Source organism: Pleuronectes platessa, chromosome 8 (assembly GCF_947347685.1).
Source record: "Pleuronectes platessa chromosome 8, fPlePla1.1, whole genome shotgun sequence".
In the NCBI taxonomy this organism is placed as follows: Eukaryota; Metazoa; Chordata; class Actinopteri; order Pleuronectiformes; family Pleuronectidae; genus Pleuronectes; species Pleuronectes platessa.
In genome coordinates, this window is record NC_070633.1 from 18,680,636 (window position 1) to 18,705,968 (window position 25,333).

General features: G+C 43.4%; 2 protein-coding genes across 5 annotated transcripts in view; one reads left to right on the forward strand and one right to left on the reverse strand.

The window, feature by feature from the left end:
- Window positions 1–3,204, forward strand: part of LOC128446309 (amyloid beta precursor protein binding family B member 2) — a 30,505-nt gene extending 27,301 nt beyond the window's left edge. For all 4 annotated transcript variants that reach the window (XM_053429324.1, XM_053429325.1, XM_053429326.1 and 1 more), the window contains 4 exons: window positions 1,682–1,762; window positions 1,851–1,966; window positions 2,075–2,257; window positions 2,844–3,204. In XM_053429324.1, the coding sequence (XP_053285299.1) occupies window positions 1,682–1,762; window positions 1,851–1,966; window positions 2,075–2,257; window positions 2,844–3,014 (551 nt within the window). In that variant the 3' untranslated portion in view covers window positions 3,015–3,204. The remainder of the gene's footprint in view (window positions 1–1,681; window positions 1,763–1,850; window positions 1,967–2,074; window positions 2,258–2,843) is intronic.
- A 1,505-nt stretch (window positions 3,205–4,709) lies between these two features.
- Window positions 4,710–25,333, reverse strand: LOC128446310 (putative methyltransferase NSUN7). Its single transcript, XM_053429329.1, has 13 exons — window positions 25,099–25,333; window positions 24,001–24,382; window positions 18,066–18,124; window positions 15,015–15,145; window positions 14,744–14,896; window positions 13,755–13,938; window positions 12,605–12,842; window positions 11,945–12,088; window positions 11,759–11,860; window positions 10,295–10,430; window positions 9,365–9,488; window positions 5,995–6,262; window positions 4,710–5,391 (listed from the first exon to the last, which is right to left on the reverse strand). The coding sequence occupies exons 2-13, from the start codon at window positions 24,350–24,352 to the stop codon at window positions 4,979–4,981; spliced, it is 2,304 nt and encodes a 767-aa protein (XP_053285304.1). The 5' UTR covers window positions 24,353–24,382; window positions 25,099–25,333; the 3' UTR covers window positions 4,710–4,978.

A 25,333-nucleotide genomic window follows, 5' to 3' on the forward strand; every position in this document is an offset into this window, starting at 1 on the left:
ACACTCACACTCACACACCCACAGATTTTCTCTTTTAACTTGAGTCGTGTTCTTTTGTAGTTCCCCTGTGAGAGAATTAGATTTGTCAGCCGTGTGCTGTCTTCCCTGCTGTGGTTCCTTGTGTCACATAACAGCTCTCCTCCACATCTGAAACTATGTATGTTTAAACAAATTTTTACCTTATCGCCTGAGGAGCAACCTTGACAATTTTTAATAGAAAAGATAGTTTTGGTTCAATTACACACGAGATAACGCTGACTCTCCAACAACTCCTCACTCCCCGGTCACTGAGCTTTATCCTCGCCGCGCTAATTCCATTCACAGGTTCTGATTTCGCTTAACCCCTCCACCTGCTCCTCTCAGTCTCGAGTAATTATCGGAAGAATGGGGAAAAAGTGGCAGCGCAATTCATCCACCGTGACTTTGGTGCGTGTGTGTGTCTGCTGAGCGCTGAGGAGACGAGCTCCAGCATCAGAATGGAAAAGAACTGTATCGGCTCTTCACTTACAGAGGCACTGGACCTCATTAAAACCCGATTAGCGTTTTTTTGAGGCGAGGCCTGCTGCTCCACAGCGTCCATCCCAACCCCCGGATCAAACAACCCATTGGCAGACATCCCTCATATCTGGTAAAGCTATAACTTGGGGGGGAGTTGGAATCCAGTGGGAGGTCTTTTTTCCACTTTACACTGAATTTAGAGCAGTTCTCTCTCACCTGGATTCGATTTTCTTCAGGGCTTCTGTGTTGGGACACGTTTGAGGAGATTAGCACCGAATGATTTGGGATGAGAACCAACACCAGGATAATACTGTCCTCATCAAATCTGTCCTTCTCTGAGCTCGGCTTTAAACATATAATCCATGTGTTAAAACCCCCCCACTGTTCATCGTTCATGTTACTCCTCTTTAGAGAGTCTTAACATGTTCTGAGTGTCAGAGATCTTTTGCACTTTTTTAATGGAATAGTCTTTCCTGGGTCCTCCCGGTGTAGGTGTGGGTTTTCTCCGGCTTCCTCCCACAATCCAAAGACATGAACGTTGGAGTTATTGTGCGTTCATGTGGTGTCGGGATATCGGAAAAAACTGTTTGCAACTGGGAAAATTCGCAATTTATTTTGACCGTTGGCCGTTTTTTTAAATTTATGATGATAAGTGATTGAGAGGTTAATATTTGATCAGGTTTTGGTTGAGGTTTTATTCTATTTTCCTTTAAGCGCCCTCCGAGATGCACATTCTTTAATTGCATAGTTAAACATTTATGCAGTTTTGGTGTTTTGCATTTTACCTTGACAGAAATCGTCTCAAGCTCGTATAGTCGACTGTCTGGTGTTTAATAGCGAGGTCCTGGAGGTAAAAGATGTTTACTGATTGAGATGCAGGTGACATCTACATCTTTTAACTGCTCTCCTTTACCTTGTGTGCAAATCTTCTCTGCCTACGGGGCATTTTGTAAAGAAAGAAAGGGGTTTTCATGCTCTCTGAAATCCTGCATGCTTGTGTGAAAACTCATTTCTTCCTGCACTAATCATGTCAACAGCAACATAGAGTAATCAAATATTCACCAGGGTTTGTTTATTTCTCCAGTTTAAGCCAATTATGGTGTTTGGACTCTTTGCGTTAGATGTTGCCCTGTGTGATGAAGTTATTGATCTGTGTGCGTTTCTGTGTGTTTTCCCTCTACAGAGTTTCCTTTGCCAAAGACCGAGTTGGTGCAGAAGTTCCACGTTCTGTATCTGGGAATGACAAATGTGTCTCGACCCATAGGTAAAACGAAACCCAGAGGGAAGCCCATACACGTCCTTTAGAGATCACACATTGTCTCACATTTCACACCCTTGTGATTGGTTCTCAGGTATGGACATCATCAACGGGGCCATCGAGGGCCTCCTGTCGTCCTCAGGCAAAGACGACTGGACTCCTGTCATACTGAGCATCGCTGACACCACTGTGGCTGTGATCAAAGAGAAGGCAAGAGGCTCTACCATGCTATCCAGTTAATAAAAGATGAGTAGTTGCCTTTCATTGGGAGAGGACGATCTAACAGAGCTCTGATTCTCCTCTCTGACGGCTGTGCAGGAGGAGGACGAGGAGGTCGTGATGGAGTGTCGTGTCCGTTTCTTGTCCTTCATGGGCGTGGGGCGGGACGTGCATACGTTTGCCTTCATCATGGACACGGGGAGCCAGCACTTCCAGTGTCACATTTTTTGGTGCGACCCCAATGCAGGCTTTGTGTCCGAGGCCGTGCAGGCGGCATGTGTGGTAAGCTCATAATTGTTTGTTTCACAGGAGGAAAAAAAAATAGATAAGAAGCTCAAAGAAGACTTTGTATTTCAGTTCTGTATTTTGGAAAAATACACTTTTTGCGTTTTCTTGCTAAGTTAGACGTGAAGACTGTTCATAATCTCTTTAAAGTGTTTTGGAAGCTCGCACTGTGGAGACTGGATGACGGATACATTTAGAGGAAGAAGAGGGGATCTGTCCTGTGTGCTTTCTAAATGAAGTCGAGAACTAGTCGTTTTTTTTTTTCCGCTCCTTTTTATCTGGAGCAGCATCATAGTCTGTTGTGTAAGATTTTGTAAAAGTGCAAAGGCTGACTGGGCTGTGTAAATCCGCCTGTTATCTGGAGAATTCCTGGGAGAAGAGTAAAAAAAGCTCTTCATCAAGTTATTCATACATATGTAATCAAATGTGATCATTTCATTTTTGGATTTTTCTTCTCTTGTTGGTGTACGTCTTCTCTTTCTTTATATATAAATGTATAAAAAAATCATTTTGACTAATGTTTTTACAATTTAACTAAATCCCACTTGATGAACTCTACTGACCATCTCATCTTCTTCTTCAGCTGCGGTATCAGAAGTGTCTGGTGGCCCGGCCGCCCTCCCAACGCGCCGGCTCCTCCTCCTCGCCCTCCGCAGACTCCGTGTCCCGGCGGGTGACCACCAGCGTGAAACGCAGCGTCCAGTCTCTCATAGACACTCTGAAAACCAAGAAACAGCCGTCAGAACTCCCCTAGCACCGACCGCCACCAGCGACCACAGCACCACCCATCTGGATGCCACTCACACTATCGCCACGACAACACCTTTTCAGTACCAGCCATGGTAACCGACGATGTACATACATGTTAAAAGACACCACCGCAGAGGAAGGAGAGAAAAGGAATCTTCAAGAATGCCTGATTATATAAAAAAAAAAAGGAAAAACAGACGTGTTTCATGAGGAGGAAAAGCTGCCCAGTGTGTTTGCTGACGTCACTTGGTGTCACTGGTTGAACTTTGACCTTTGAACACGACTTTGCTCAAGTGGAAACCGTCTGAAGGCTCGACCGGCCCCCTGCTGGATGTGGATTTCTCATGAGCTGGATGGATTACACCACCACGCAGACACGACACAGGATTACCCAGAAGAGAGAAGATCACATTTCTATCCACAGACTGGTTTGTGTAACCAATCATTGGTTAAGTGAAGTTTTCTTTCGTGCCCAGAGCCCCTTCTGTAAAAAAACACATCCATCAGCACAGTGAGAGCAGTGGGACTGGACGGCGGAGATGCTACGGAAGCCTTCCAGGACAGAGAAAAGGTGTTGTGTTGCTGTCGAGGGAATCTGAGAGGTGATCGAGAAAAACCCAAGAGCCTCCAGCTGCCCATCAAATGGCATCACAATGTTTTGTGCAACAAACGTGAAACAGAAAAAAAGCGTAACGTCTCCTCCGAGGATGAATGAAGTGATTGTAATAATGACGTGTCTGTAAACGATTGTGTGTAGGACGAGGGAGACATGAGGGAGAGATGTGCTGTCAGTGACCGAATTGTGATCGATGTGGGTTTTTTGATTTAGCATGTTTTCTCAATAGAATATTATTTTTTCGTTATGTTGATGGGGGATTAAGGGTCTCGGTAGTAAAGAGTGTTGAACACACTAGAAACAGATGCTCCCAGCACAAGGCATCTTGACCATAACTGGATTTACACTTGCAAAAAAAAAGAATTAAATCAGACCTCTTTCTTAACAATACCTAAATAAATGGTTATTCTCTGCCCCCAACAAGGAAATGTAATTTTATCCTTTTTATTTGATGTTCCTTGGTAAATGGCTTGTTCAACAAAGTAAATCTATCGGTTTTAATGTATTTTGAAGCTTTAATTCAGTTCTGATTGTTGGATTTTACATACATGAGGGGAAAAAATTGTTTAAAAGCTAAAGAATGTTTTATTGCTTATGTTCAAACTTAACAATATCCTCAGGAATCGTTATGCACACGCAAGATACGATGTGATTGCAAGAATTTCCAGATACAGGTTTTTGACTTTGGGCCGATGTGGCGATATGAACAGTGGTATGAAATAGTGTTAGCCCTGCTTGGATAGCACGGAAAAGAAAAAGTAAAGGTTAACTGGCTCCTCCTCAGTAAATCCAGTCATTCTACTCCCATTCACAAACACACACCCACGAATATGCACACACAGCAGAGGGGGGGAACAAAAATACGTCTCGTGTCACTGCTGTCGAAACCTTTACACTGCTCCTGCGGCTCGGAGCCACCACCTGCACTCCACGTGAACTCTGGGAATGCAGTCTAATCCAAACACACACAAAAACAAAAAGAGAGAAGCTGTAAATCATTTCCATTCTGTTCTTCACTCATCTCTTCACCATGTAAATGTCATCTGTTGTGACAATAAATGCATAACCAAAAGAAAACAGGAGCAGCTTCTTCAATATGTCTTTTAATCTTTCAGGTCACTGGGAGCCGGCGATACAACGATTCCTCATGTGGCGACATTGAAATGACATTGGCGAGTTTCTTCTTCCGTGAATGACAGACACGAATAATGACTTTGTAATAATGGCTCTAGATTAAAGGTGAATAACATTCACGTGCTCGCTGAAATTTTGCAGTTGAGTAACACTGTATGCATTTGACTTTTTTGCAGGGGGCACTTGGCACAAACGTTAATGTTTCTGTCGTTGTAAGCTTAAAACAAAGGTGGCGATTTCGCCATTGCGTCCTTTGAGAAGCCCCCATTAGAGCGGGGGAGGGGCAGAATTGGAGCCGGCGTCCTCCACCTGTTGAAGCTGAAGCTGGGTCTTAATCCTGCTCGGCTGGTCTGATGCGAGACAAAGCTGGAGAAGTGAACTGGTGGCAGAACGAACAACACAGGCTTCAGAACCTCCTGATGAGCCCTGCGAGGACGGACAACAGGGGCAGAAGGAGGAGGGGCGGGATGCAGGGTGCTGGTTGTAGTGCTGAATGCGGTGTTGGTGCTTTTCGGGGGTGTCCTGTCTTCTGGTTTGCAGGAGGATGAGCTGGAGCCGTCTTGGCTTGAGCAGGACAACGGGCTGGACACAGTGCTCTTCAGGGTTTGCAGGCGCAGAGCTTTGGGTTTTACTGAAAGACGAAACAATGGGACAGATGTTAGTGGGATGGGACTTTATGTTTTTAAAGTTATAGAAAGCACCGTGAAATGATAATGAGATACGATTATGCAGGACTTTACATGCAGATCTGCTTGAAACCGAACCCTATTACTTGCTACTCCTCCTCGGCAAAAGCATTAAGGACTCTTTTGACATTTTAGAAGATATATGCTTATTACATTTCTTGCATTGCAGTAAGATGAGGGGATAAAAGCTACTGAGGGAATATGAATAAGTAATGTGAAGCTGCAGCCAGGAGATGCACGCAGACTGGAAACAGATAAACCCATGGCTCTGTCCAAAGGAGAACCAGAATCCAGTTTTTGTTCATATTTAACAAACAAAAACTTGCCAATCAGTGAGCTTGAAAAGTGTTGATGGCAACTTTTAGAACCAGACAAGCTGTTTTGCCTGTTTCTTTATGCTAAGCTAACTAGCTAAAGGCATACACTGGCTGTAGCTTCACCTTTAAGGGACATGAGAGTTGTATCAATATGCATATTTACCAAAATGTCAAACTACTCCTTTAATAAGCATCATGTTCCTGTTACTACATCCAATGACTTATTCCCACCTTGTGATGTCTGCCGTCTGTTCGTTAATTCCTGAGGTCCACTCAGTGCCGTGCGGTTGATTCCCTTGGTCTCCTGGTTTCTGGACGGAACACTGACAGAAAGGGGGCGGGGCTGACCGGTGGGTGCATGGACTGCTTTTGTCGTCCTGCCGGTGTTTCTGCGATGCTCTTTACTGGTTGGCTGCTTGGAGCCGATCCTGTCCAGTATGCCTTTGGCTTTTGCCCTGGCCAGCACGTCCTGCGGTGCTTCCTTGACCACCGGCTCGGGCTGTTACAAGACATGTTCAAATAACTGGTACGTGGTGAACATGGTATAATAACTGTTAGGGGGTTATGAATGTAAATATTGTACTGAAGCATGTGGCAGCCTTCCAGCTGTGAGACAACTTCACTTATCAACAGCTTGCACAGACACAGATTCAAATGTGAGAAAATACTCCATTATTATTGCAAATTAAAAATGTGTTGGCACCACATGTATGCAAATGCTATCTGCTTTAAAACTCACTGGATCATCAGGGTGTAGGGCTAAAATAATAAAAATAAAAAATCCAGGACAAGAGTTTATTTCCATTTTAATTCATTTCCAGGTTGTTTCATTGACTGGACAAGTACTCTCTAAATTTCTAGGTTTTCCAGGATGAGTGGAAATCCTGATCCACATTATTTGAATGTTAAGGAAAATCATATTATTCATATTTAATAGAGATACCAACATATTCATTTGAGGACAGGATAGGATGAGGGGACAGTGGAGAGAGGACAGCCACCATGTCCTTGCTGCTGGCGGCAGGGTCACCTGCTGTCTCAGCACCAGCCCACAGCAGCCACTGCTCCCCTCGATGTCTGAATTATTCACAAGTGCAGTGTACACAGCAGGGACCAGCAGCTCCTGTGGATTTATGTGTGTCTTTTGTGTTTTTGTGTTTGCCTGCACATTTTATGACAAACAACTTATATGTTTGTATAGGCAATCTGTAACTCCGTGTACACAGGTGCATCTGCATATATGAAATGTGTCTTTGAATTCAAGGAGTGTGTATTTTACGTGGTGTGTGCACGTAGGTTTGTCGGCTCACTCTGGCACACACAGGTAAACATGTTTCAAAAGCACCACTGTAATGCAGTCTTTGGTGGATGCCTTGAACTTCATTGATGCTTACTCATACAGACAGGGGACGCTGAATTATTCAACAGGCGCACTCCGTTTCCTCCCTTTCTCCACTCCACCCTTGTATATCTTGCTCCCTCTCCATCTCCACTAACCAACGATGCCATACTTTGTAAATCTTTCATTTCCTACGACACTCTGCCAAACTAATCCGTCACACCGTACCCCATCGCAAACCCATTCTTGTTTCAGCTTGTCTAAAATCATTAGGCCCGATATATCTTGGCAACTTTATTCAATTTTTAGAAAATCTGCTTAACCAATGAAAAAATGACTTGAACGCCACTGGAGCGTCTTTATTGTGCCCAGCTGTTCTTGTATCGAAGGCTCATAAAGACACGCGCCGCTCCGACAGTCGATGGAGGCCAGACAGCATTCAAACACTTATATAATTGCTATTTTTATGGCACCTTTCACAGTGCCACAATAACTTTTGATTAGCTTAGTTTATTGGAGGTAAGAAGAAAAAAAAATAACTGTTTGAGGCGCCATTACAGCAGTTTGATTGTCTTTTCATTCCTGTCTGTGGAGGTATAAAACCTGATGAATGGCCAGAGACAAACAGACACATGCAGCGAGTGGGAGCTCCGACACACCCAGTGGGGGCAAGATGGCTTAATAACCCTGCACAGGTTTCCTAATGGGAGGGAGAACGTCGTAAAGATGGCTACGTTGTTGTGGATTATGGGGGACGTGGGGAAGCCCGGCCACATGGACCAGATGATGAGATTCGCTGAAGCACATTTACCAACCCTGTAGATCTTCATCTAGACTCATGGCCTGTAACAGTCTACTGTGAGTAATGAGAGAGGGAGAGACAGAGAGAGGAAGGTTAAAGTGGAGTCGAGATGAAACGAGTTTGGCTGAAAAGGAGGACTGAGAGAGAGAGAGCGATGAAAGCCTTTAACTAGACAACACTGGAGTCAAAGACAGTGTGCGTCCCAATTATCAGCGTTGGATCTGAAGGCTCCTCTCAGACACTGACATTTCTGGATCTGCTGCAACAAGGACTGGCTGCTGTATCTAATATTCACGTGTAATTTCCTAAACACCTCCGCTGACATAAACACAAACAAATGAGGCCGACATCTAGATCTTTAGCTGCATGCTTTCAATCTCTCTCTCTCTCTCTTGCTCCTCCCATCCCCTCATCCTTCCTAACTTGGCTTCTTTCTATTTCTAAATTTGACCCAGATAACGTTCTCCTCTATCCTCTCAGATTCCTACTAGATTTCAGTTTTCATTCACACTGGTCCCACAACCTTCTTCTCAGCTGAAACACCTCCACCTCCTCTTATTTTTTTTCCTTCTCAAGGGTTTGACCAAGTTCCCGTCACAGTCTGTGATGCTCACTTTCACCAGATGTAAACGTCAGTGTGTACCAATCTAAGGTTTCTACTTCTGCACTTGCCTCAGTTACCCAGTGAATACTTTTTCTTTTTGACCGATAGCATATCTGCCTCACAAAAATTGCCTCACAGTTCACCAATTAAACTTATTTCACCTTGTATCTGTTTTCTGTTCGTGTGAGAGCCAACTCTTTGATTCTCAGAAGCGAGCGTGTGAAGGACATGAGCGTTTATGTCCCAGCAGACATAAATAAATGATCAGTCAGTGTTTCAACTAAGAGTATACTGTGTGAGAGTGAGAAACTATACTCACATTCACTATCTTCTCTCTGCACACAGCGCTTTGTAAGCTCAACAGTCAACAGTCAACTGAATAACACCCTGGTATCACACTGGTTAAGCCCTCGGCTGGGTCCAGCGCTAGTGTCAGAACATTGCTGCCGCTGGAGAGCAGGCAGTTTTCCAGGGCCGGATGCTTAATGAGCTAAATTTGTCCCTGCTTGTCTCTTTGGCTGCACTCACAGAAAGCAGCAGCAGCAGCAGTGGACTGAAGGTTTTTGAGGATTTTTAAATCAACAAAAAATTCTGTTTAAAAAGGAAAAACATCTTGTAGACCTCCGACATCATGTAGATTCATAATTAGTGCATTTTTTTTTTGTAAAAACCCGGAGGCCAATGGAGAAACAGCATCTTAGAAATTGTCACATTGGCACACGCTACATAATGTGAAGCTCAGCTGGGGAGTTCCTTTCTTGTGGTCACTACTTAAAACCCTAAATCGACCATTTTATCTGTGTTAACAACGGTTAACAACGTCTGTGGGGTTTCTTTTTGACTTGGTGATGTTTACCTCTCTGGTGAGAAGAGCCAGGAAGCAGCCGTTACTCTGATCTGAGACCTCCAGCGTGAAGAAGGGATCTTTCTTCTCTGGACTGTCTGGATTGTCAGGAGAGCTGAACGGGGTTGGACTGAGTCTGGATCAAACACACACAAACACATTCAACTGTATGAAACTACACACGGGAACAGCCGCTCCAAATACAAAAATGGACACATAAACTAAGACAATGCATTAGAGCTGAGACTAATAATTATTTCTGTTACTGATTAACATTTGGATGATTATTTAATTATGTGTTTAATTATGTTGTCATGTCTGTAAATGTGGTTTTTGATCCACAATTAAAATAACGAATCTCAGCATCAAACTATGACATTAAAGAAGATAGATCCTGCAATATATGGCACCTTTGCTTTACAAATGACTTACAGATAATTTTGTGTAGATTTTTTTCAGTTGAATAATGCACATGAGCACTGTTTGTCTATTTTTAGCCACTGGGGTTCATAGCAGCAACAATACTTGTGTGTTATTAATGCTCGCCTGAGGCAGCACACCAGGCAAGCTCACTGCAGAGTAGTCAGTATATTCAAGTCTACAGGAATGGCTGACTTGAACAGGTCTGAAGTTTTTCAAACCACACCAACACACAAAGAAAAATGAAGAAAGTATGTTTATGTGAAGGCCACCTGTCGGAAAAATAAATGTCTGCCCTTTTCACAGCATTTACAGACTTAACGTGACACCTTTGATTATACTTTCACAGAATCTCCTGCTGCACCAGACTCGGGTGTGCTGAGACTTTGACAGAAGCCTGTCTAAAAGGAGACAGACAAACAACTCAGCAGGCTGACTGACAGCCAGGCAAACAGACTGAGAAAGACAAAGAAAGAGACGGATACACAGAGTGCATCAGGGCGCAGCGGTGGAGAGGCTGACCTGAAGTTTACTTGTTTTGGTTTCCCCGACTGCTCAGAGTGGGCCTTGGCTTCTTCGAGGGCTCCTCTCACCACCCCCTCATTTTCCACTGGGTATGAAGAACAGGTAGAGTATACCACTGCTAAAACGTTGCGGACTGCATACAAACATATTGCACTTCAATGTTGGAATCAGAAAACATGTGACATGATATAATACATACAAATAGAGCTGTCACCACACCATGAAACAACAAACTCATTTCATTTCCGATCAAACCATGAGGAACAAATAAGCTTGCACACAATCAGTTATAAAGTGTCTTCCTCTCATTTCATGACATTTAACTTTGCATATTCAAACTGAGCTCCTTCCCTTTGAAGGAATGGGAAGATTAGATATCAATTTCTGCTGTTTACGTCCATACACTGCTAATTATTATTCAACTGCTGCTAGCTTGTTGATTTGTGAGGCTGTAGATTTGTGAGACTGTCGGCCGTTTGATTTCCTTTATTTGATTTCTCTCTTGCTCAGTAATTACAGTTCAGACAGAAACATTAAACACCGAGCTGATAACAAATAAAACAAATCAAATGTGGCAGATCGGCTCCAAACAAATGTGAAATATCGCTTGTCAGGAGGAGGGACTGAGTCGATAAAGGGATTTGTCATTCAGGTGTCCTGCTGCACAACACACACCCACCTCACAGCTGGGAAATTAAGGGCTATGGAGGTGTCTCTTTGTGTGTGTATGTGTGTGTGTGTGTGTGTGTGTGTGTGTAAAACCATCGACTCAACCAAGCCACAAGTACTCGATACACACCCGCCATTAATTAACAGTCCTATTGGAAAGTATCTACACAAGCAAAAATGTAGAGAGGCCCAATCGATGACAGTGCAATTTGAATGTGCTGGATTTCATTGCTCTGAACAGAGAGTCTCCACCTGCTTGATGAACATGAACCTGACCAACACACAGTGAGAGAAGCACAGAACAACAAAAGACCGACTGGAGCTAATGATTGTGGCTCGTGGACTCTGATTAACAAGCCACTGACTGGAATGAAATAAAATATCTCGAATACAAATGAGCAGGAAGGCTGTGAACAATAACATCTGTGATACAATAGAATAGCTCTACATGTCAGGTGACCTAACAAACTGGGTCCTTCGGTCCATTCAACATGATAAATGTAGTACAAAGCAGAAATACTAATCAGTTGTTTAAAATATGCAAGGAATGCCGCAGTAGACTGTGAAATGACCAGCGCGGAGAAACATCAGCCTCCTTAATTGAACCTCGGATGATCTCCCAGGAATACCACAGGCTTCAGACTGATGGCAAACGAGATTAGACAATTAGGAAGTATGAGCTTCTTTGTGTCACAGAGGTTAGGGGAAGCTACACGCTCGAGACATCACATGGGCTGTGTGTCTGAGTATGTGTGAGTGAGTGTGTGTGTGTGCGGGTGGTTCAACACCCACACTTCAGGGCATGACCAATATCCTCCCTCTGCTTTGCTACCAGAGCTTTGAGTTTGCTTGGGGCGATGGAGCCGTGGGACAAGTCCTGCAGCAGGTCTGTGTCTGAGAAAACAGAGAAGCATTTCAGAAGGTTGAGAAGAGTGAGCTGCATGTGAATGTGGATTTGAAGCATTGATCACTATATACCTCTATTCTCTTGTAGTATGATTTCAATGGGGTTGTTAACTGCAGACACAGAACACCTGGGAGTCAACAGGATGACTCGCACCTTCTGCAGTTGCTTGTCGGCAGCGTCCACAGACTGGAAGACCACTGGCATCATCTTCACGTCTGAGTGACATGCAGATACAGTGGAATGATAACCACATAATCAATTACACACATTTACTCAATTCAAGACAGTTCACAATGTCCAATTATACATTTTTTTGTAGATAATACATATTAGTTTTAAACAATCTGCATCCAGACAAGCATTTAGCTCCCTATCAGAAGCAATCTTCATCCAGGCTAACATAAAATCCTCCAAACAAAAAACAGCAACGGTGAAAATTAAAAGCAGGAATTAGGTTTCTTGGACTGATGACAAGGTGGATATGTTACTTATGACCACGACTGATTCCTGGAAGCGAATAAGGATGACAGCGTCATAATATCCAAAGATCTCAGTTTCTGCCTTACCACACTAAATCGCAGTTTTCATTCTAAAACTGTGCCTGCAGCATTTCCAAAGTTTCCATAGGTGTTTGAAAACTTCAAAGTAGTGTGGACGTCAGGCCTAAACAAAATCAGAGTGATGCGATTTAAAACTAAAAAGGTATTAGAGTGGATGGAGCCTCCGCCTACTTTTGCATCCCATGGCGGAGACGATCTGCTGCAGATCCTCCCTCTGAGCGTCGGTGCAATCGCTGACACAAACATAGACTGTTGGCTGGTTGTTGCTGTTGTTGGCTTTGTGTTTCTCAGCAATAAGGGAAGCAGTGTGGGACACGGTGAGACCGGAGAAGCAGCCGGCCATGAGAACATCCCCTTCCTCTGGTAACACGGAGCACGCTGCATTTGGGCCCAGGCAGCAGGACATATCCTACAGACACATTAAGTAAGAGCATAAGGTTGGAAGAAGAGACCAACAGATTTCAACCTAAGACTTCAAGATCCAGGTTTTCAGCAACACTCTGGAAACTAATGAGAAACAAACTGAGATAAGAGGAAGTAGGAAGAAGAGTTCCACTGTGAGAGTGGTAAATAGAACTGAGGTGGAAATAGATGAGAGAGGAGCAGCTATTTAAATGCAGGTGCTGATGGGAGGCAAGCGGAGATATAGGAGAGGTAGAAAAGGAGTGAGAATAAGAGAGCAGTCACATTACAAAAGAGATGTCCTTCAATCAGACGTCCTCTAGAAATAATCCTGAACGTGTCCCTGTGGAGACACAGGGTCGGGTCGAGTTTCTGTAGTTATCGCCCAGATCACAAAGTTTGTCAGGAAAGACAAACCAGGGAGGATGGAGAGAAGAACAATGACATTTAGAAAGAGCAGGAGAGAGATAGTGTGATGGAAACCCATAAAATCCAGAGAGAGGAGCAGTGGAGAAACGGGGAGGTGATGAATTAGGCCGTGGTTCTGAATATTTGATTGAATTTGGCTGCAAAATCGGATTTAATTGTGTTGCGGTGCTGTGTGCTGCCTACGATTTGTTCGGCAGCTTGACTTTAATGGAGTAGAAATTAAATGATTAAACCTATCACCCGCTCCTACACGGGGGAATTCTTTATGGCTCAAGGTGAAGTATGGCCAGATGAGAGGAAGTGATGTGAAATATTTGTATCTCAGCAAACTAATCTTAGTTGGCATAAAGGACAAAAGTCTTATAAGCAATTTGAGCAAGTCGATTACTGCAGTGAAATCGTAAATATCAGGGACAGGGATGGATGGGGCGGATTATTCAAACCCATATTTAAGTTTGTCAGACACCTCCTCTCTCCGTGCAGCTTGTACCTGGATGACGAGTTTGTGGTGGCGAAGCAGCTCGGTGGAATACAGCCGAGGTCTCAGCTGAGCAGGGAATACCAGCCCATCGGCACAGTGGGGATCCCTGCAGAAGGTCTGGCCCTCCAGCCGTCCGATCGACTTCACCTGCGAGAGGCCTAAACTCTCCAGCTCAGTTCGGACCTCGTCAAGACTAGAAGCCGAAGAGAGGAAGTGAGAAGAGATCAGATTATTTGATATTTCATTATGATGACTGAATGAGAAAAAGAATGTTAGAGTTGGGAGAAAGAACATGACTAATCATAGATAATAACTGTGTAGAATCGCTATGTGGCCTTTTAAAATACTTTAATAGTAATATTGCAGTAAAAACCGTTAAGATGCACACTTCTATTCTATTCCTATTTTCTCTCTCTCTCTCACACACACACACACACACACACACACACACACACACACACACACACACACACACACACACACACACACACACACACACACACACACACACACACACACACACACACACACACACACAGCACTCATCCCAATAGGTGACCTTTACAGTCCCAGAGCTCGCTGAGGGTTGTTGCTGATTGAATCTGTCCACAGCAGCAGGATTTACACCTAACCGAATCAGCCTGTGCAAGAACTCACATTAGCACACAAACACAGCGACATACAGAGACACGCACACACACACACAGACACGCACACACACACACACACACACACACACAAGTATACTCTGGTGGTTTAATTGGATGTCAGTTGGGCACCTAGCCCATAAAACATTGGGGTGCAGCCCAAGTTTAAGGTCTGCGTGTGAATGTAGGTGGAGGTATTCTTCCCCTGCAGCACATTCCTGTGTTTATGTACAGGTATGTACGTAATGTACTTCTGAGGGGGTGAATGGGTACTCAGTGGGGTTTTGTGTATGGGGGGAGGGGGGGGGGGGGGGTATTACAGTGTGTACAGTCTGTTCGTTTTCAGCTGACCTGGTCTTCAGCGTGTTGACCCATGTATAAAGTGGAAGGCTGCTTGATCTCTGCTGCTTCATCTTCACGCTCTCCGGAAGGTAACACTCAATGGACAAGAGATTAAGTTTGATCCTGCATCGGGCAAGAGAGGCGGCCAGCTTGGTTTTCAACCTACGTCCAACAAATACACAATTAATTTCGTTCTCAGTTTGTCAAACATTTTATAATTTCAAGCTTGAATTCTTTCTTCTTTCATCTTGTGCTTCTATTTTTTTTTTACTTTCCTCACCTGAGGAGGTAGTTCTCGACTTCTCTTACTTCCTGTATGACCTCCTCCTCCCTCTGTTGTTCTCGTGGGAGGAACTTCCTGTCCTGGAAGTCGAACAGCATGACGGCAACGAGGCCCATCTGATCATCTGGCTGGAGCAGAGGTACAAAACTTACAGTTTAATTGCTGACTTCTGTTTTAATGAGACAACATTGGTAAAATGACTGCACGCCTAATAGAAGAATGTGTAATTTTCAATAACAAGGCTGAAGATCAAGCCTTTATTTATTCAGCGGTTACATCTACAAAGTCAGATGCACATGCTGCAGATATTTAAATGTGCCTAAATCCGACACACACCGATATTTGATAATAGCGTGCTGGAGAGAGCTGTGTTTTGGTAACCTAATGAGGAGTACAGTGCAGTGATGGTATTTATTGTTTTGACTTAGAGGCTAAATTATTCATTTTTCATAAACTAACGTACGCGCATAGAAGCTCAAGGGTGTCCTGTCATGACCCCACCCCTGCTACCTTATTAAACATAGGAGGAGTTCTGTCTCTCCTCCGTTACAATTATTTCTCTCCTTCAGCTCTCGACCTCTCTCTCTCTCCTTCTTTCCAAGTTCATGCTTCCATATCTCTCTCCACCTCTCTGTCCCTGAGGGTGGGAGGGCACCAGCTGAATTTGTGGCAGATGGTGTTCCACAGCAGCAACAGCTTGCCGCATCCTCACGTCCGAGAGGCATGAACACTACAAGGGTTTCAGTTGCAGCTCAGGAATTAGTCGGCGCTTATTATTCATTCCAGAGGCTCCGAATTTTCATTTTTGGAAGGGCTGGTTTCTGAAACAGGTTGTGGCACTCCCCTCCCCCCCCCCCCCCCCTGTTTGCCCTTTACCGTGGTTAAACCCTTGCCTGTGAGAAAATTCCCTCTCGAAGATTTGCCTGGCAACAGCGTCCCATTGAGGGGAAACTTTCCCACAAGAAACACTGCAGCTCTGATGTAATTTTAGATTCCAATCCAAGGCAAGAAAAATTTACTTTGACGCATTTGCACACATTTTTCACTTTTATAACATGACCATAAAGATTTCAAAATAAAGTTCAATGAATCACTGCAGCCAATGGCAACATTTAATTAGGTATTATGAGACAGGGGAGTTTTATAAATAAAGATAGGCAACTGGAATTCATAGTATAAATATGGAGGACAGATAGAGAGGATCACAGTAATCATTATTATTGCAGTATTGTTAAAATGTGCTGTTTTATAAGTTTTATATTTAAATAACACATTTGATATAAATACAACATGCAACACACCGAAAATGTGTTGCTTGCTGCGCCTGCGTCTTAGAAACCTGCTAACTTGACGGTATCGACCAACTCATCAAGGTAAAAAAGTAATTAAAGGTTAAATGGTACAACTAACCATCAGGAATTTTCAAGAGGACTCTGGATGTAGATTTCTGCATTAGATGAGATCTATTTCATGTTAAATGTGCCACTGAACCTCATGTGTCTGCCTCTTCAGATACCACATTGTCTCTCCATTTCCACATCCTCCATTGAGGCTTAATTTTCTCTCTCCAACATTGTGATCAAATCTGCCTCGGGCTCTTTCAGCATGCATCTTCATTTTTCATTCCGCCCATTTTTTTCCCAGTGAGGGTGTATCCACCTATTTCCAGCCCTCCTCTTTCTCCCCGCTCTATCAAGGTTGAACTTTATAGGAGGCAGCAGTGTAAAACATTGTGAGCGCAGGTTTCTAAAGACCGTCTCATTGTGTCTGGTCTTTATTATCTCACTGGAGGGATGCAGAGTAACGACCTGCCACCTACACATAGGGAGACACATTCATTTTACCCAGGGTCATATTTCACGAGTCTACACAGTATCTGCGCATGTGGGTGTTTGCTTTACAAACACACATGTGTATTAATGTGCCTGTATATGTTCACGTCCTCACTGAAGTAGATGTAAGTTGTCTGCAATCTGTCCACTCCGTGACTGCTCTGTTTTCCGTTTACACATTCACTACCTCGGGCTTTCATCACTCCTCTCCTCCACAAGCTGCACACGGACCAGCTCTTTGCATGTTTTATCACCATCCAGGCTGCTGGAGACGCAGCAACAGCAGCCCACAGATTTTTTTATGAGGAATGCTAAAAGTAGGGCGGGTACATGCCGATCTCCTCCAGAGGATACCTCTCTGTTTAGAGTAGCTGGGCTCTCTTCTGCTGTCTAACAGCTGTGTTGGGAATCGTCCTTTTTACAACTATAGTGTAGCATAGCCTTAGTATAATTTATAACAACAAGCACACTGGTTCTAGGAGAGATTTTGTGTGGTCACCGTGGAGATACCATGTCCAAACACGCTGGCCCTGGTCTGGCATTTTGATTTCATCACTAATTAATGGGATGTTTTGTTTGAGGAGGGCAATAATGGAAAAGACAAATCCGGGCACATTCTGCCACACAGCACCCATGTGCTACTCCTCAAAGAGTGATTGCTATTGATTGGGGTAGAGAATATAAAAGCCCCAAGGTGCTGATAGGAGTTTATCAGTGTAATATGTCAAAGACTACATGTACTGATAGAGGTCTTGAGAACAGAAGAAACAGCAGGACATCGATACAGAAGATAACTGACTGAGGCAGGAAAACAGCTTGAAAGTATGGTAGAATGTAAATATATATACGCAAAGAAACTTCTTAATAAACAATAGATTTCTCCTTGATCTTTGGCAAAAGATGGAAAAAAAGACATCATGTGCCTGTGTCACATACACCACATGATCGAAAATGTTCACTCTACATTTACATGCACTGTGTATAAAGATGGACACCGTGTCTCCATGTCCTCCCACTACCCAGAAGTGAAGCCACAATATCTCTGATACAAACGCTGCCATCTTACAAATTTGGAGCCAGAGTCTGCACAGTAGCAATCTGGGAATTTTGACACTTTGGTTCACTTTTGGGGAGCAGTCATGTCGTCAATCTTTTCGTTCATCTTTCTCTGCAGTCTCTGTTTTAGAAAAATACCACTCCTATGGAACTCACGTACTATTAGCTGAGTGAGGTGAAAGCAGCTGTCAATCATGATGTCCTCCAGCAGTTCTTGATCTGTGCAGAGACAAAGTAAAGCAAGATTAGGTAGAAGGACGGCAACACAGGATCCCATTACTAATTATGCATCGGAGCATTCATCGTGCATATTAGTTCCATCTTTTAAATCAGTGTCTAATTATCCCCAGAAACCGATCCCTACTCCTTCATTTGGGGCAGTAGATAGAGGCACAATAAATTACCTACGATCCATTAACTGGTAAACTATATGCTACAAAAGACAAATCAACATCTAATGATGAGAACGTGTCTAGAAGAGGGAAAAGAGATTAAGAGAGGCTCCTAGAGGCACCCCAAATGATTGTGATTTAATTTGAAAAGATAATTCAATTAGATGGGGGGGGGGGTAGGGTAATTTCCCATGATTAAATGCTTATTTGGTGCTTAATTAGACTTAATCTGATTCTTCATTTGCTTCATTTCTTTCATTTATTGTGTCTGTGGTGAGTGTCTGTGTGAAATCGGCTAATGAATTAATGACATCTGAAATAATAGACAGGTTACAACTAAATAGGATCTGAAAAAAACAAATGCATGGAGCGGGGCATTTAGTTTATTCCAGACTAGATTTTGTATGACTTTCATTATTTTCATTACACTTTACTTGGATATGATGTGGTGGCTTGGACAGTCTTATTTGAGAGAGTTGTCCACTAACCAGGAGGTTGGTGGATCGATCACCATCAGTCCAGATGTCCAAGTGTCCTTGAGCAAGACACTGGACCCTGAATTCTGTGTGCTATATGTGGGTGATAGAAAAGCATGACATATAGAGGTGCCGTGTGTGTGTGTGTGAATGATTATGTGAAGCAATTTGAGTGGTCGTTAAGGCTATAAACGCAGTCCATTTACAAAGTCGTTTCCATCAATAAAAGAATACGCTATACAAAATGGGTATGTGAGTGTGACTGCTCTCGGAGTGGGCCGAGCTGTGCTGATCAGTGCAGGGCTGGCTGAGCAGGATAAACTGGGAATGTAGCTGCAAACGTTTATTTTGATTAACATTTTGGTTCTTGCTGATGCTGAACCCGCGTTTACCTTCGCCTCCCAACAAATCGGGCTTCGTGAGATGATATGAAGCTACGCTGCATTTCGGTCAGGAAGTCTTCAGGTGCATGCTGAGTTCCCACTATCTCCAGGCTCCATTATCTCACTCTACCTTTTCATCCAATCACAACCTGACTTATCATCATCACCACCAGTTTCTAGGCTTCGGAGGGAAAGGCTCTTTCACTTCCGAAGCACCCAATCCATAAAACTGCTTCCATGTTGTTCTATGTTTTATTTCATTCTAATATACTCATTATCATTAGTCTCTCCTGATTGAACTGTGCTTAGACAGACATAGTGTTTGCTGGTGAATAGTCTGCGTCACATTTACCCTGAGAAAACCTGGGGTAAAATCCTATCACCGCTATTTGTTTCGCTGCCACCAATAGAGAACTGTATAACACTGTCAGGCTCGACAATTAAACTTTGCCTGACCTTCTTTATCAGCAGTCTGAAAAAAGCTAAACTGTAAACTGGTGAGAGCTGCCTATGTGTGGGCTAATGGTGTTGTTTCAACCCCCTGGCTGTCATATCATGAAAGCACCAACTGTCCGCTGTAGCCAACAGGAAGCTTTCTCCCAGAAATATACACAAAAACACAAAGAGACTTATCACGTGCACTCCCATCTGCTAACAGCAGGATCTCCATTTAAATGTGAGGGAGATGGAGGGACAGTCACACTATCCAGTTTATCGTGTTAGGATTGAAGAACAGCTGCTTCCAAAGCCACTCTGCAGGCACAGTGTTTGCTCTTCACATAGTGGAAATGTGCAAAAAGGATAAACCGTAATATGGAGTGAGGCTGGAATTCACCTCTTTATGTCACAGAAGAAGAAATACATGGTTGAAACAAATGTCACCAGTTTCAAATTTTGAGCATGTTAAAGCTCTCAAAAAGCAGATTCATTTGCCTGAAAACATAAATAATAATAATAATAATCCTTACAATTTCAATAGGGTCTCACTGTCTGTTCGGTGCTCAGGCCCTAATAGGCATGTATGTGTTTGTTTAAGCCTAACACCCATAGTTTTAACATCACTGTGCACTGTGCCCACTCAAACTTGGCCGACTCACCTCCTGAGAAGCAAATGGGAGGTAATCCCAGGACACAACCCATTCACTGAGACGCCATGGAAACCACAGACAATGCTGTTAACTTTTAACAATGTCGCAAATCACGGCAGACTGTACTCTGGGTACCGGTCACATGAACACCGGCTAAATTGAATGTAGAGCTACACAAGCACATCTGCATCCAGGTATGTGCACAAACATACACACAGGCAGCCAGTAACACAAATGAAGGGTTGTACGTAATAGAGCTTATCTTTAATTGCAGAAACAATGGCAGATCATCAGCACTGCTCCAATTTATAGCTGATGTAGGTCAATGAGGTTTCCAATAGTGGCCATTACTGCAGAGGGTCCTAAAGATAAGCCCCGCAGAGATAACCACTCACTGCACACAATGCAGAAAAGACCCAAGTGGGGGCCTTGATGGTTGGGTCTATAGAGGTCAGTCTTCCGCCTGCTGTAAATCACACACAGCAGGTTGAGTAAAACTCAGACAAAATTCAGCAATAGATCACATACAGTAGACGTCTTTACAGCGCAGACACAGAGTCGGATTCTACCTGCGGGACAAGACATACGCTCTCATCAGAGCTCCCGATTTTACAAGTTGACATGAATCAATCGAAACATGAAATCAGTTCCAAGCAGGCAGGAGGCACCAGTTATCACAGGGCTTGTGTTGGGGTCGTGTTTTCCTGTGGCTTCCATCCAGGTGTTAGGCAACAAACAGTGACTGATGGTGACTGTGGTCAACAAATCCTTAGTGCAAGAGCCAGACCTGAATGCACGTCTTTGTCCCACAATGTTTCACATCAGTGCACCAGATTGCACATTAATCTCATAGAGGATGGACCAAAAAAGTTACACAACTGCTAAATAGCTAAGTAATTTTACATATGACGCAGCTTCACTGTTTTAGATCTGCTCTGACTGTGTTCAAGGTCAACAAAGATGATCTTCCTCTCTCCAACGCTCTAAGTTTAGCCGCATACAAAGCGGTGCAAAGAACCATGGAGTCACACAGAGAGAACACAGCAGCCACAGTCATCTGACAAGGGCGTCTAACAGCCCAGTTGGACAGTACAGACAATGAGGCAGAAATACTCAGAGGAGCAGCCAGTGGAAAGAAAGAGGGGAAGCTGGAGAGGAAGAGGGGAAGAGGGGAAGAGGAGGGGAAGAGGAGGGGAAGAGGAGGGGGAGGCTCTCATGGCTACAGCGACAAGGTCAACTATTTTCTACCAGTAAAAACTCTCACCAAAATGACTTTACATATCCGAACATATATATCAAGCAGAGAGAACAGTGAGGACATGGCATGACCGTTTTTTAAATAAATGAAACCTTGACAACCTACTGTAGCTGTCTCTAGTTCAGTGAACGAGCAGAAAGTTATTCAGATGTGAAGAGGATTTTTTTCAAAGAGATGGTGGAGGTCAAAGAAACAGAAAAGCCCCGAAGAAAGAAGATAAAGAGAGAGAGTAAAGTTTAGGAAAAAGGCAAAGAAGAGAAAAGACGACAGAAAGGACTCGACTGCTGATATTTGTCATTTTAGCGACTTCAGCCTCATCTTTGTTTATCAAATGTCAAATCTACGCAACTTCCTCACCAAGTCTCAATCCATATTTATTTAAGTGAGTGAAAATCACAGCAGCAGACAAGTCAGTGTCCTCAGCCACCGACACGGAGCTTATACTGAGTGACTTTTTTGTTTGGGGCAGATAAGAGTTATAATCACAAGATCAATACCAGAACTCATTGGCATTTTGCTCCGTGCATTTTTCTGCTGCTGAGGCATTTTCTGCTTCAGGTTACAACTGACCTCAGCTCAATTTTGGATCAGTCATTGCTAAGGCACTGCACGGACACTGCGTCTTGGGGTGTGTCTATGTGTGTGTGTGTGTGTGTGTGTGTGTGTGTGTGTGTGTGCATGTAGCTGCCAGCACGGGTGTATGTCACTAGCAAATCAATTTCTGCACCAAAAGTCGCACTGCTCGTAGGAGGAGGAAGAGGAGCGATTAACATTGGCTTCCAGGCTGTGCCATTTCATCTGCACCCAATGTCACCGCACATTGTGAACACTACAGAATCCCACATGTGACCAAAAGTACTGACTGCCCGTGATGGAGGCAAGTTTCAGGAGAAATCAGCACATGCTGCTTGTTCTGTGTTAACATGGATGTACTCAGATATCTACCTCCAGCCGGGGGGGTCGTGTTTTCATCTGCGATACTCTGTTAGTTCACATTAATCTTGGTGCGGACCTGGAGAGGGGGGCAGATCCAGGGATTTTTTTTTCACTTTCTATAACATTGCGAGAGAGTGAGTTTTTTTACCATTTCCATTGATTTGACACAGAATAGTTCATAAATCTTGTAAAAAAATTAAGTATATTTAGGGACAAGTATCTATGAGTGTGTGCATCTGTAATTTGGTGCAGATCCAAGTAAAAATCTGTACAAAACTACAGTGCCATTCTAGTTTTGTACTGAATCACTGACTCAGCCTCACCTGAACACGGCAAATAGCATTTAATTAATCCATCCTTTGTGATTACCATGGTCTATATCATAAACTACTAAATGAAAGAAACGTTGATTTGTTTATTATCCTGAATTATACCCACTGTCCTCTAAGCTCCTCATTCCCTTAAGTTATCTTAAATGTATAATCCTTACACTACAGAAGAACCAACTCCACAAATGTCAGGCTTGAGGGAGAGGAAAAGCAGAGGAACTGAACCAACAGCACTGATAAAATGGAGGAATATTTGTCTTTGAAATAAGCTCTGAACAAAAGAAGGGGATTAAAGTTAACAAGTAGTGCAGTGTGCTATAATTATTCTAAGCTCAGGGAGCCCATTTTTCCCTTTGAGTAGAGCTCAAGCTCACGCTCTTGTGCAAATTAATTTGTTATCAAGTGCCTCAGTCCAAGCAAATTCCTCATCCTGGCTAGAGCACCCTGACATCCTCTTGTAGGAAGAAATAAAAGGTGATGGATGATGACAATGTCCCGGTAATGAGATCTCTTAGTGTTCTCTTGATATCCGCAGCAATCTAGTTGATTCGAGCTGCTGATGTAAAGTGCAATGACCTACAGCTGTAAAACCAATATAAGGTTTAAAGATTAAATTGTGAGACATGTAGGCCCAGGGCTTATCCAAGTTTAGCGGATGGATGGTGAGAATGAACGGATCCTTCATGGCTACGAGGGGTCTCTCTGCTTCCTGACCGCTCCATCCACTAGGAACGCATCGAATCGATTCCAGGAAGCTTCCTGCACTGACGGTCGGCTCACCTCTCCTCCCTTATCACCATGGTTATTACACAGCCCTGTGACTTCCACCACCCAGACCTCTCCCAAGTCCCAGATAAGAGATTATGGCCCAAATTGATTTGTAGCATCACACAGAATCCCCCCTGGTCACTCAAGCATTTTTTTTCTCCTTCTCTCTACTCGGCTTTCATCAGTCTATTGTAGTTATATCTAATTTCATCCGTCAATTAGCTTCAGCAGAGCTATCAATTCAAATCTAAAATGCCTGCGTGCTTACCTGGATACAAATATCTTACTTGTTTTCCCTGCAGTTTAATGTACTTGAAATTAATCAAAACTGGGGCTGCTCAACACTTGTTGCATTTGTAATAAAGGTGTGGATGTGAAAAAAGGGAAGCACGAAAGAAAAGAGGGAAACGTCATAATGACACAACTGGTTCAACAAACCGAACCAACCTCAAGTGACGAACTTACATTTGAGCGTATTGAAGGCGAGTTCATAAGCAGAATGTTGCATCTCCCCATCTTTGACTTCAGGTAGAGGGATCCCTCTCTCTTTGCCATAACTCACCAGCCGCTGAGCTGCAGATTTTTCCAGGTGGTGATTCTGGAAGATGGCCGATGCCAGCAGGTAGACCCGGTCAGAGAATCCCACCTGACCTTGGCCAGGGGTCTGCAGCTCTGGAGGAACGGCAGGTACGTCACAGTGGGCCGGGGCATCCAGAGGAGCCGGGTCCTTGCTGCTTGCGATCTGGGAGTCAGCTCTTTTTGTCTTGCATGTGGAAGAACGACTGGAACGACCACTGTTTCTTTTTTTTTTCACCATCTTTTCAGAGATGTGATTTCTCTGTGACACCTGGAAAAACAAACCGTAAAATCTCTACCTTGAGGACTTAAATAATGCAGACACCTCCCCGACATTAGATAGACAGTAAGACAAATGTGTGATTTGGGGCATTGTAAATAAAACTGACTTTGTGAGATATTGTGAAGACATAATCAATTTAAATTAAATTAGGGCTGGGCAATAACACAATAAAAATAATGATCACAATATAATTTTCCTCAATAGCGATAAAACAAGTCCGATATATATCAATATATTGCTTATACTTTGTGCAGGGTGAGAGGCTATAACACGTGATTGAAGTGTTTGTCATTCTCTGCTCATAAAGGAGAATTTAAAACCACAACCTTCACTCAGGAGCAAAAATCTGCCTTTAAACTTAAATTAAATAATAATGTGACATTTATGGTGATAATTATCCACAAAGACTGATGTATGGTGTAATTTCCTGCTATATCGTCCAGCCCTAATTTAAACTTGTGGATAAATTTCATTATATACATATATAAATATCACTTTAATACTTATTACCACAGTGTAAGTGCTGGTTACAGTGAGGCACATAGCTAGCTTAGCTACACATTCTCTTCTGCTACAGGTGACGTGAGCTAAGCTAAACTAGCAACGCCCCGTTTTTCGGGATGAAATGAAAAGAAAACGAACTAAACAAAGATTCCACGTTAGAGTCCGTTAGCTTGAGAATATCCCGGTGAAACCAATCTTACCTTATCGGAGGAGTTTTGCTGTTTTCTCTCCCAGAAAAACCGAACTGTTAACCCGAGAGTTTGTTCATCTATCCTAACGTGTAACGTGTAGTTTTAAACGGAAGTTACACTAAATCTCAGCAGGTCCGTTATAAAAATGGAGGGCGTGTCCCTGGGTGTTCCTCTCATCTTTAACTCTGTTGGTTTCACACATCTGCTCTGGGACCAGTTTAGAAACATCCGTGGCTGCGCTGCC

Coding starts and splice junctions, on each gene's coding strand:
- LOC128446310 (XM_053429329.1), bottom strand. CDS start 24,352: ATGGTGAAAAAAAAAAGAAACAGTGGTCGTTCCAGTCGTTCTTCCACA. Junction 18,125..24,000: donor CGCCTTCAATACGCTCAAAT/GTAAGTTCGTCA, acceptor GTCTCTGCACAG/ATCAAGAACTGCTGGAGGAC. Junction 15,146..18,065: donor TTCACCTCACTCAGCTAATA/GTACGTGAGTTC, acceptor CCTCTGCTCCAG/CCAGATGATCAGATGGGCCT.